The 12,773-nt window shown below is 47.8% G+C and overlaps 1 protein-coding gene across 2 annotated transcripts in view; it reads left to right on the top strand.

Moving 5' to 3' along the window:
- Positions 1 to 10,226, top strand: part of sema5a (sema domain, seven thrombospondin repeats (type 1 and type 1-like), transmembrane domain (TM) and short cytoplasmic domain, (semaphorin) 5A) — a 123,789-nt gene extending 113,563 nt beyond the window's left edge. The window contains exons 18-22 of one of the 2 annotated variants that reach the window (XM_056584325.1): positions 1,061 to 1,231; positions 2,373 to 2,528; positions 4,651 to 4,692; positions 5,104 to 5,312; positions 9,668 to 10,226. In XM_056584325.1, coding sequence (XP_056440300.1) covers positions 1,061 to 1,231; positions 2,373 to 2,528; positions 4,651 to 4,692; positions 5,104 to 5,312; positions 9,668 to 9,787 — 698 coding nt within the window. In that variant the 3' untranslated portion in view covers positions 9,788 to 10,226. Of the gene's footprint in view, positions 1 to 1,060; positions 1,232 to 2,372; positions 2,529 to 4,647; positions 4,693 to 5,103; positions 5,313 to 9,667 lie in introns of both variants that reach the window. The other variant, XM_056584324.1, reaches the window with a different exon arrangement.
- Positions 10,227 to 12,773: the final 2,547 nt, after the last annotated feature.

Below are 12,773 nucleotides of genomic sequence, written 5' to 3'. Positions count from 1 at the left end.
AAAAGCGGGCTTTTATCCAGCGCAGTTCACAAAGGATCCTTACATCTGTTGCTGCGGGCTCTGGACTTGGACGTCGATGTTTTCCGAAGGGTTTGCTGTGTTCTCTGGACGTTGGTTCATATCTGGCCCCGTGTGAAGGGAAAGCTACACCGAAATAATCACAAAGGTGTTCCAAGGCTAATATTCTTCTATTAATCAGAGGAAGGACCGTGGAGTCTGGAGGTTCCCAGGCCGTCCAGACCAGCTGGAGAGAGACACGCACTGATTATCATGCACACTTCAAACACACCCGCATGCATTCTAAACGCTTCAGTTAGATTCACTCATAGCGTTGATATAATGGATATTAACAATAGCAAACGCCCTTAACTATTTCCATAATGTTCTGTTAATGACAAACCCAATGATACATGGTAACGTCTGCGTGCCGGGCTGCCTTCGCCCCGGTTGACGTAATCTAACAACATCTTAGCCATCTTGCCTCAGCTCTTCTCTGCACAACTGCACGTCTCTCACACGCTGCTGTTTTCCACACATGTCCTCTATCCTCACACACATCAGCACACGGCGGCGCCCGCGACTGTAGCCTAGGCTACCGATGCGTGAGTCTGGAGGCCGGTGTTTCTGTGTGTGTGTGTGTGTGTGTGTGTGTGTGTGTGTGTGTGCGTGTGTGGGTGCGCGTGTGCTTCAGCATGTTGAGTGGTGAAAACCCGGTTCATGGGGAAGTCACTCGGGTAGCTGGAGAACACACACCCACATTCATACAATACACTCACATGCCCATACAGAGGTGCACACCTATACCTACGCACGCACACACACACACACACACACACACACAGACGCACACACACACACACACACACACACACACACACACACACACACACACACACACACACATAAAAAATCACACATTCCCACATACACATGCTCACACACACACACACACACGAAGAAACGAAGAAACAACGATACACAACGATACATTCACTGTGGTCTGTTTAACCTTCAACGTGACGTCAGATAAAGCTTTCCCCCCTCCCCCCTGTGGTGTCAGTGGACGGGAGCTGGTCCTGCTGGTCGTCATGGTCGCGCTGCTCCGTGACCTGCGGGGGGGGTCATTACATGAGGACCAGGACCTGCAGCAACCCCCCACCGGCCCACGGAGGAGACATCTGCCTGGGCCTGCACACTGAGGAGGCCCTGTGCAACACACAGCCCTGTCCAGGTACACACACACACACACACTGTCACACACGCACACTCTCTGTCACACACACACACATGTGCATGCACACACACACACTGTCACACATGCACACTCTCTGTCACACACACACTCACTTCCTCTCTGTTCACATGTGCATGCACACACACACGCACGTGCGAGACATGACTCATATGCACACACACACACACTCCGTCACACTCTTTCATGCACACTCACAAGCACAAGTATGAAAAGTGAATGGGTATGAATGTACATGCACCTATCCATCAACCCACACTCAGTCACACACACACACACACACACACACACACACACACACACACACACACACACACACACACACACACACACACAAAGGCGTGCACAGACGTATTCCAGGAGGCATGAGCACACACATACACACAAGCACATGCACACTTCCCATGAACACACAAAGCCATCATGCTTAATGTCCAGGTGAAAGCACCCACACACACAGACACACACACCAACCCGCACACACAAACATACACACAGACACTCACAGGTATACACACACGTGTACACACACTCATCAAGCGCAAGAGGCGCAAGTAACACAGGACCCAGGCCTCATGCATAATAAAGTACCTACACATGCAGATCTAGACTCTGGTCTACGTGCGAAGAATATTACAATGCTACGCTGTCCATCATCATCCTATTCAAGCACTTATAGATAAGACATGATCTCTCTCTCTCTCTCTCTCTCTCTCTCTCTCTCTCTCTCTCTCTCTCTCTCTCTCTCTCTCTCTCTCTCAGGCTCTCTCTCTCTCTCTATCTCTTTCTGCTCTCTCGTTTGCGCTCCCACTAACACTCACAGCCGTTCAGTTTTTATCAGCGTATAGACACTCGTGCAGGCACACAGAAAACACACACAACGGCACAAGCACTCACAGTCACACTGCTCATATTGTGTATATCAGCTGACGGACGGACACACATACAAGAACACACACTCCAACACACACAAACACACACACACACACACACACACACACACACACACACACACACACACACACACACACACACACACACACACACACACACACACACTACCACGGATCAGGAGGTTGACTCTATGTTAACGGTATTCCATGCGTTACCGTTCTCCCAGAGAGTTGGTCCAGCTGGTCAGACTGGTCCCAGTGTGAAGGGGCCGTGTCCCAGATGCGAGTGCGCCACTGCGATGTCCTCTTCCCTACTGGGAACCAGTGCTCAGGCAACAGCACCGAGACCAGACCCTGCCCGCCCGACTCCAACTTTATATCAGGTGAGCACACACCCGCACGCACACGCACAGACAGACAGACAGACAGACAGACAGACAGACAGACAGACAGACAGACAGACAGACAGACAGACAGACAGACAGACAGACTCACCGACAGACTCACCGACAGACTCACCGACAGACTCACCGACAGACAGACCGACTCACCGACAGACTCACCGACAGACAGACAGACAGACTCACCGACAGACAGACAGACTCACCGACAGACAGACAGACAGACTCACAGACAGACTCACAGACAGACTCACAGACAGACTCACAGACAGACAGACAGACAGACAGACAGACTCACAGACAGACAGACAGACTCACAGACAGACACACACGCACGCTCAAGCACACACACACATACACCCAACCACACACGCATAACCCCACAAACACAGACTCACAACCACACACACATACTCACAACCATGCACACACACACACTCACAACCACACACGGACCCCATCGTCTTACACCATTCCCCTCCTGTTTAACAGGCTTGGGCACTCATGCATGATTTAACGTGCACTGCTCCACAGCCCCGACTCCACACCTCGCAGTGCAGAGAGGTCCGGTTATTACCATTACGGATACGTGTGAATGGGATTACTCAGTGAATCCTGGCCAAAGAGAGACAATGTGATCCGGCCGCTCTGCCCACCACCAGCCAGGGCTGAACTCGGCGTTCTCTGATGTAATAGTTCCATAATGGTGTCACTCAGAGCAGAGCTGCTGGCTTTCCTCTCGCAGCCCGGTATAAACCTAGTGATTCAGGGAAAAGACATGGGGGCCCGAGACCCTACAAATAGCCCCCTATTCCGACCGCTGTTTCTTCGTTCATTGAGGAAAATAGGGTGAGAAAGTAGTGGTTAGGTGGTTACTTTGTCTGTTCCTTTTCCGCTGTGGTTCTCGCTGTAGCCGGTCTGAAACTAGAAGATGGAATGGAGGGCTAGATTAGATTGTTGAGTAGATTGCATTGGAGTCGCTTTGATTTGATCTGATTGGATTTGAGTGGCGTCAAATCACGTTAAATGTGAAAAATCATAAAAAAAGACGGTAAAAGAGTTAACAAATAGAGCAGCCTTTTGAATAAGTGCACACACGTCGCTCACAATTTTGCCCAAATAGTATTGCTTCCGGTCGTACACTCGAGAGCAAATAGCAAATCGGCCGGCTCCCAAACGTGTCGGACGTTGGTAGGAGTTTAAAACAACTCACATTCAAGACTTCTGGAGGAGTGGCATGCCAACCCCCCCCCCCCCCCCCCCATCGATGCGCTGACCTACCCTGCCCCCCTTCTGCCCTAAACATACCCATCCAGACAGTTTTCAACACCCCTGGTAAGGATTTCAGCATCGCCAGCCAACTATGTAGGGAGCGCTCAAGGTCATTGATCCCTGTCTCACGCCAGGGATGGTTAGCACAGCGTGTGGTGCCTCTAAAGGTCACCATGACTCTGTTCGCTGCCTCAATGCATCAATAAACACACCCGCACACACACACACACACACACACACTAGCACACGCACCAACACACACCTACACACAGGCGCGCACGCTCTGCTAGAACAACATTGACGTTCCTGTTGGGAACGGATCAGACTGAATGACGAGACACAAAATCGTCGCTTGACACTCGCCCACGCACACTCTCGCGCACACACACCAACTGTTTCCTTATGCTCATACTGATTTAGATTGGATCCGAATGTTATTTTTGAGGATGGGGGATGAGCAGTGTAGTAAAAAGAGACTTCTTCCGAAGTGTCTGTGTTGATTAATAGTGATATAATAACCCTTTAGGAGTCTTACGATTACTGCTCCCACCTCCCCTCCTCCTCCCCCTTTATACCCGATCATTCATCCCATTTTAATGGGAAACGTAGTCCATTAGGGTTCATTAGCGACGTCTTGTAGTTCATTTGTTTTTAACGAGAGACAATACTTTTCATAAACCACTCCATGTGCCCCAGTCCTGATTAGCTGGTGGATTTTATGATAATCTGTTCCCTGCCAACTGTACAGCTCTCATATCCACTCTCACCTTCACAATCTATCTTCCCCTAATTCTTCCCCTCATTTTTTACTCCCCTCTTCTCCCCTCAGAAGTCTCCATTGCCCGCTCAAGTCAAGAGGAGATTTACTGTGGAGGTAAGTGATATACGGCATATACATACTGTGGATGTGAATAAGTGTGTTTATGTTTATGTGTGTGTGTGTGTGTGTGTGTGTGTGTGTGTGTGTGTGTGTGTGTGTGTGTGTGTGTGTGTGGTTGTGTGTGTGTGTGTGTGTGTGTGTGTGTGTGTGTGTGTGTGTGTGTGTGTAAATACGTTGTTTGTGTATGTGTGTGTGTGTGCTTATGTGTGTGCGTGTATTTATGTGTGTATGCTTGTGCTTGTGTGTGTTTGCGGTCAATAATTCCAAGCAGCTGCAACTCAAATTCTCCCAATATGTTGTCATAAGAAAATTCACGGCACGTCGTTTTTTTTGCTATTCGCCCGCTGACCTTCTCCTCCTCCCCCCCCCCCCCCCCCCCCCCCCTCACACCCCGGCCCTGCTCAGACTTCAACCTGTTCCACATGATGGCGGTGGGTCTGAGCAGCTCCATCTTGGGCTGCCTGGTGACCCTGCTGGTGTACTCCTACTGCCAGCGCTACCAACAGCAGTCCCACGACGCCACCGTCATCCACCCGGTGTCGGCGCCGCTCAACACCAGCATCACCAACCACATCAACAAGCTGGACAAATACGACTCGGTGGAGGCCATCAAGGTCGGTGCCCGATTTGGTTTCGCTTTCGCTTTTGGTTTCACTATTGGTTTCGCATTTGGTGGGGGTTTTGGGTCCGGTTGGGTTCTCTCGGATTTCTGTTTCTTATTTAATTGTATTTTTGGGGTATTTCACCATTTGGCGGAGCGGGTAGTGTCGGGGAAGACTTATTACAACTTCTTGCGATGCACCTCTAAGCTACCAGCGTATTTTCGTCGCACCACCTGTAATACCCATAGTCATTATATGGCCGTGATGTTTTGTATGCATATTTGAATAAAGCCATCTGCTTTTGCAACTTTTCAATTATAATTAAACTCGTGAACACAAAACACAGGCGTAGCATCCCCCCACGCCTCTCTCATGATATTTGTTGCTAGTTTAATTGCAGCTGTCTCTAAAACATATTCACTAATCAGTCAATTTCACAGTCTCCTGTCGAGGAACAAGCGTTTCATGTAACTTTACGCCCAGTCTTTGTCATGATTGGATTAGGCGATTCGCATGATGTTCACTGTATTAACATTTTCGTGTCTGTGTTTTCCCTCTCCCACACTGTGTGTGCGTGTGTGCGTGTGTGCGTGTGTGTGTGTGTGTGTGTGTGTGTGTCTGATTCCGGTGATTTGCCTTTCTGTGTCAGTCACTGGTTTCTCATATGCACGGATGCAACTAGATACCGATACTTAGCAGAGGGGTATCAGCTCAAGTAGTTTGCAGTCTTCTGCACACCTTCTCCCTGTAGGGGAAGAAGGGATTGTCTCGCACCCACACACAAATCCACACACAGACACACACACTCACAGACACACACACACACACACACACACACACACACACCCACACGACCAGAGATCCGACAGGAGATGTTAAAAGCTGTAGTTCACTTCAAACTGAATTAGGACCCAACTAAATACACAATAAGCATGCAAGATAAATGGATTACAAATAGACAAAAATAGTTTTGCCAAATTACCTTAGACAAGACAATAACACGGATGAAACTCAGACGTCAAAAAGTGAATTATACACACTCTAAACCTGCTCAGGGTGACCCAAAGTGATGTCCCAGACCTTTTAGACTTGTATCATATGAAGGGAATAACAGAATTAGTCACAGGAACAGGGGAGGGATTTCAGACAGCAGCTCCAGCCCGGCTATCAAAACATGGTGTTCATGGTTTTCCGTCGAGCGCCTGGGTGTGTCTGTGATTATTACTCATCCCTGCTGCTCCGGGCCTCCAGACGGGTGTATTTTCAGGTTCCCAGGGCTCTAAATTGTCGGGTCTTAGCAACCTTAACAGCCAAAGTCCCGGGCCCCTTGAAATGGCACCGAAATAGATATCTATTCGACGCACACATGGGGGGGAAACACGTGTCGTGTTGGCGTTCAAAGTGAAGAGGCCGACAGTATAATGTCATTTTGCCAACTTTAATGACATCAAGTGTGACTCCTAATTCTAAAAAGTTTTATTTGCATAAATATTTACAACCCTCTCTCAAATCTGAAATCCTTTTAGTCAGGTCAGATTCTATTTTCCTTAAATAAATCAGCTGAGCACTTAACTTGTTTTACTTTATTTAAAGAATCAAATTACGTTTTGCAGAGTGAAAAGACATCCAGTTCGACTCCTATTTATGCAATGTTTTATTTGCATAAATATTTACAACCCTCCCTCAACTCTCAAATCCTTCCAGTCAGGTCAGATTCTCTTTTCCTTAAATAAATCAGCTTAGCACTTGACTTGGTGGACTTCATGTAAGCCACAAATCAAATTTCATGCAGGCCAATACAGACTGGTGTTAGTTCCCCTTACTGAAATGCCAGAGCAAAGCATGTGATTTTAGCCCAAATAATGTATTGTGCTGAGGCGCAACAACATTGCACTGTGCTGACGAGGGTAGGAATGTTTAAGTGTTTATCCTTCACGCAATTCCTCTAATCAATGAACATAATCCTTTTTCCTTGAGCTGCTAGAAGCAAATTTAAATATGGACAGTGCACGTTTGGAAAAAACAAATTAAAATGGTTTGTTTCAAATTAATCCTGTTTTGTTGGCTCCCACAAGGCAACCCCCCCCCCCTCCTCCCTTCCCCTCCACGCCCCTCACAAAAGCAGCACTGCAAGATAACTCAGATGTTGAGCTATATTTTAACCATGAATGGCCCAGGATCTCATTATCCTGCTTTGAGTGTCAGTGGTGAGGAAAGATGAACACCTGCTGTCGCATTTCAAGATTCAATATTTTGCGTCAAACCCCCGACGTAGCTGACACATTTAATCGCATTACTGTGTGCAGTGTACCACAGCCAGCCAGATACAATACATATCACTTTTATCCCTCTGCCAAACGGGAGGCTTTCCAGTACGATATGAGTTCATAAGCGCAGAGATTTGAAACATGTCAGGGTTTTGGGCGTTGTGGAGGGGGTTTGGACCCGGGTCTCGGGTGTGGGTGAGGCTCGGGTCGTTGCATTGTGGCGGGGACTGTGGGATGACTGGTGCCTCTGCTTCCTCTCCTGCAGCCAGACGTCTCGGTACTCTTGCCACTGGACGACCCCGGCATGCGCCAGCCACTATCTGCTAACATGGGCGTGTCCATGCGTGGCCTGGAGATTTTCTACTAACCACTCTACAACATCACGCCTCTCCAAAAAAAATAAAAAAAAATACCCCCCCCCCACCCCACCCCTCCCCCACAAACCAATCCAACCCAACGCAACAACTCTTTCAAAAAAAGCAAAAAACACAACCTCTACTACTTCCTGCTTCCCCAACGAGCCCCCCCTCCAACTTCCTGTGTGTGGCAGGTTGGCGTACACAAATCTAGTTTTCTCTGTTTTTTCCTCCCCTGCGCTCCAAAACCCTTTCATCGACTCATCCTACAGTAGCCTGCGCCACCTCCTCCTTCCTCCTCCTTCCTCCTCCTTCCTAAGGGCTGTGATAATTCCCTCATCCTTCCCTTCCTCCCCATTCTCAGTCTGGCCATTTGCATGCCTTCCCCTTTTATTTCCATCTCCGTACCCCCCTCCTCCCCCCCCCCCCCCCCCCCCATGCTGTTCCATCCATTTCTTGGGCCAGGTTCCTCGAGTGCATGGCTTGGTGGCTGACGGTAGCACAGAGAACTGAAAAAACAACTTAAATCGCCATGATAGGTCATAATTCCCCCTCCCTGTCGGCCTACCATCACTGGCGGCGCCCTGTTGTTAAGTCCTCTCTGTTTGCTGCGTCGAGAGAACCCGCGCACTCAGTCCTCCAGCAATTAAAGAGGGCGTAAGGCTCGAAGACGGAGCACACACAGCTAACCACCAGCTCCACAAGCTGCTGTCTAAAAAAGCAGCGAAGGGCCCACTTGCCAAGATACAAAACTATCTCCGCGCCGCGGGAGTTGTTGATTACAACTCTTTCCGCGGACAAATCCGCATAATGGGATGGGAGTGGAATACATCTTAGGTCTTTTGTCCGCTCCACTTTTCACTTCCCATCATAGTCGCCTTCCGAAGCGAAATCTCTGAGCGGCGAAGGCAAAGGCACCCCGTGTCGAAGTACAACCCCTCACCCCTAAGGGAGTCGGGGGGACACTCACGAGCAAATTGAACGTGCGTGCACCCGTTTGCCAAATTGCTAATGTTTCCCAGAGTGCAGCTGCCGCGTAGGCGAGGGGGCTCATTCTTTGTTAAGCATGTGACCGCGGGCACAGCGGCGATGACCCCCACTGCGCCATTGCTTATCGCTTACTTATAGCTTCACAAAAAAAAAAAAAAAAGATGCATTCCCTGATAGATTTTTATGGTTCGGGTCGTCCTTGAGCACAGCCAATCTGAAAGCCATAAAAGCCACTTACGTTCAGTATTAGAGATGACAGAATTGGACACATGGACACATCCCGATGCGGTTTTTGCCCAGCAGTGGTTAGGTCGTTTTTCCAGTCTGTTTGCTAATGCTCTGACCTTGCTAAGGGAAATGAATGTTTCATTCATCAAGCAGCCTCCCATTGATTTGTGTTGCTGTACTGTGAAGTTTGAAATGCTTCTTTTTTATGATTTGTCAGATGGATTTGTTTCACCTTGCCATCCGGGTCTGAATCATTGCTTGATCCTTTTCAAGGCAAATAACTTTTTCCTGACCACCCTCTCTCTCTCTCTCTCTCTCTCTCTCTCTCTCTCTCTCTCTCTCTCTCTCTCTCTCCCTCTCCCCCCCTCTCTCTCTCTCTCTCTCTCCTCAGCTCTCTCTCTCTCCCTCTCTCTCCCTCCTCCTCTCCTCCCCTCCCCTCTCTCTCTCTCCTCTCCCCTCCCCCCCCCCCCCTCCCTCTCTCTCTCTCTCTCTCTCTCTCTCTCCATCCATCTGTTCTATTGCCTAGGCCTTCAACAAGAACAATCTGCTCCTGGAGGAGAGGAACAAGTACTTCAATCCTCAACTCACCGGAAAGACCTACACCAATTCCTTCTTCACCGACCTGAACACCTACGATGACTATTAAAGCACTCGTAGCGACAGCCTAGAGGCCTGTGCACATCAGGACGCAAAATCCATTGAGAGCCTCAACTTTTTTCTCACTGTTGCTTTATATATAAAAAAAAAAAATCTTTTTTGCCTGAGACAACCCGACCGCTGAGAAAAAAATGCCAGCTGGTATTCGATTAAAGAAAAGACTTGCAGTATCGCCGGCAGAGAGAAACACACACCCTTTTTTTCTCCCTCAGGTGCCTTGGGGTGCACTTGGGAAGCTCTTTCGCTGTATTTGTGTGTGTGTGTGTAAGTATGTGTGTGTTCCCGTCAAGGTGGCGGAAAAAAATTAAATAAAAAAAAAGCCAACTCTTAAGAGATTGCAGGGAAATGATCTCTTCAAACACTGACGCCTCTTTAATAAGAAGTCGTTTTTTGTTCTACAAAAGGAGAAACATAACCAACCACCAAATCTTGATCTGCATGAAGTCATGTGTCCTCCCCCCCCCCCCCCCCCCCCCGCCCCAGCCCCTCTAGCCACCCCCACCCCCCCCCCCCCCCCCCCCCCCGCTCCTTTCGTTGTTGTTGTTGGGTTTGTTTGTTTGCATGGTTGACGCGCATTCCCGATGTTTGGGGGACATTCTGCTTCCGGATTGGTTTTCACCTGTGGTTCTAGGCCGTGGGAGTTCCCCCCCAAAACAAGAGGAAGAATTGGGTCTGCTGTGAGACCGTATGGCTTGTATCGTCTACCACCATCCTGTCCTCCATCCAGCCCCCTCGCTCCCATACAAGTATGTAGATATTTTAAAACTGGTCTAGTTCAATCTGGGTTTTGGTTCCTTTTACTTATTACCCATTTATTTTGGTTTTATTATGGTCCGATGCAACTTGCGGCAAACAAGCAATTGAAATATATCTGTAAAACTTTTTTTGGGGCATTTGTTGTTCCTGTACAGTAAATACAATTTGAAGCTTATCGCTGTAGTTTTTTATAAATGCATTTACTCAATATCTCCAGTAAATAAAAGGAAATCAAAAAATGTTTAAGTTTGAAGGAAGTAATGGTTTATGTGCATTCAGAAAAGAAAAAAAAGTACTCCAAAACGCAATGGCCTTCATCAATTTCTGTTTTTGTCACCGTATTTTTATATTTTTTGTAAAGAAATTTTTAAATTTTGATAGTGTCCATTGTTATCTTCTGCTACTAATCTGAAAAGTATTTCTGAGGCCAGCATTGACCTTTAATTAATTGTACGTATGGATTTCAACGTTAACATACACTACCCATAAATCCACTCAGAGCACAAGTACATTCTAGCATTTTCGTTTAAAGTATACATTCAGAAAATGTTAGGTTCTTCAACGGTTGTAACTTTTTTTTTCACGTCTTTTTTTAAGTTTGCCTGTGTTATTGTGCATAAATTAAAAAGATATACAACCGATTTTTCCGACTCTTCCAATAAGACATATTATCCATAATGAATTTGATGAAAATTCGATGATAACCGTCTTAAGACAGACACGGACAATTGCAAAGAGGGTTTCAGTTCTCTCTGTGAATAACCTCTAAACCAACGTTTACTGGTAGACTCCATCTCTGTCCGTTCTGCCTATGCTGCTTACCTCCATCTTTTGTTTGACAACTCCTGTGATAGACATTCTCCCCTATTGCAATACTGCCAGCGCAGCCTCGGAAAAACTTACGAAATCGCCAAGCTTACGAAATCGCAAACGAAGAACGGAGTAATATCTTAAGAAGACACATTTGCTGGCGCAGTAACACGCGCCACAACGTATATGGGCCTAACCGTTACCACGGTGATAAAACAGAACGGGGTCTGTCGCATGTCCTGCTACTGGACGTACAGTGCACTGTGCGTGTGTGCGTGCGTGCGTGCGTGCGTGCGTGCGTGCGTGCGTGTGTGCGTGTGTGCGTGCGTGCGTGCGTGCGAGGGTTTGATTGTGTGTGTATGGGTGTGTGTGTTTGTGTGTTTGATTTTGTGTGTGTGTGTGTGTGTGAGGTCTGTGTGTGTGAGTCTAGACTCTCATATATATTAGGTTGCGTACTCCCCACACATGCTGTGTTTGTTCTCCAACCACCTTCAACCTGACATCCCATCTGTATGCAGAGGGTAATGGGAGTGGAGGAGAGAGAGTGTAGGTGTGTGTATGTGTGTGTGTGTGTGTGTGTGTTTGTTTGAAGTGGAGGGGCTATTAATCAACCCCCCCCCCCCCCCCCCCCCCCCGCAACTGGAAGTGAGAGAGTGGGCGATGCAAAACCAAACTCTTTAAGCTTTTCTGGGTCTGGCTGGGCAGGATTAATCCCTCGTTATCCAGACTGTATCCTTTCCCAGAACAATGCAGTGAGACACATAGTCGTTGAGGAATTAGTGTGCATGCGTGAGTATGTGTGTGCGTGAGAGCAATAACTTTTTAAATGTTTGTCGTAGTACCAGGACGTTTCTTACATACAAGTATGTATTCAGCCTTTTCTTCTTTCCCCGATCCATCACGTGTACATTGTCTGCACCCATCACGGTCATGTTGTTTATCAGGTCACTCATGGTCAATAGTGGACCTCAGGCCCAAGTCAAAACGCTGGCAGAATACTGAGTGCTCACTCACATTCCAGGCCAGGCTTGATGCAAGTCTGAATATATATACCTTGCAAAGTGTTTGTCAGCCACCAGTGAGGTAAGTTGTGAAGAGTTGAAAAGTGTCCGGCCTGATTTAGAAACCATGTGCCTTGCTGGTCATCCATCAGCGATTGTAATGAGAGTGTCACTCTCAGCGTCTCTCACTCTCAACACCCACCTAATGCATACATATGTGCACACACACACACACACACGCGCACACACACGCAGGCACGCCAGCGCACACACACAGACACATAGACACACACACACACACTTAAACACATGGACAAACTAAATGTTCCCGCATACACACACACACATTTAAACACACGGAATCCTATTCACACACACGCGCACACAAATGCACACATATTTAGACAC

This window comes from Gadus chalcogrammus, chromosome 23 (genome assembly GCF_026213295.1).
Source record: "Gadus chalcogrammus isolate NIFS_2021 chromosome 23, NIFS_Gcha_1.0, whole genome shotgun sequence".
Classification (NCBI taxonomy): Eukaryota; Metazoa; Chordata; class Actinopteri; order Gadiformes; family Gadidae; genus Gadus; species Gadus chalcogrammus.
This window is presented reverse-complemented; position numbering and strand designations above follow the sequence as displayed.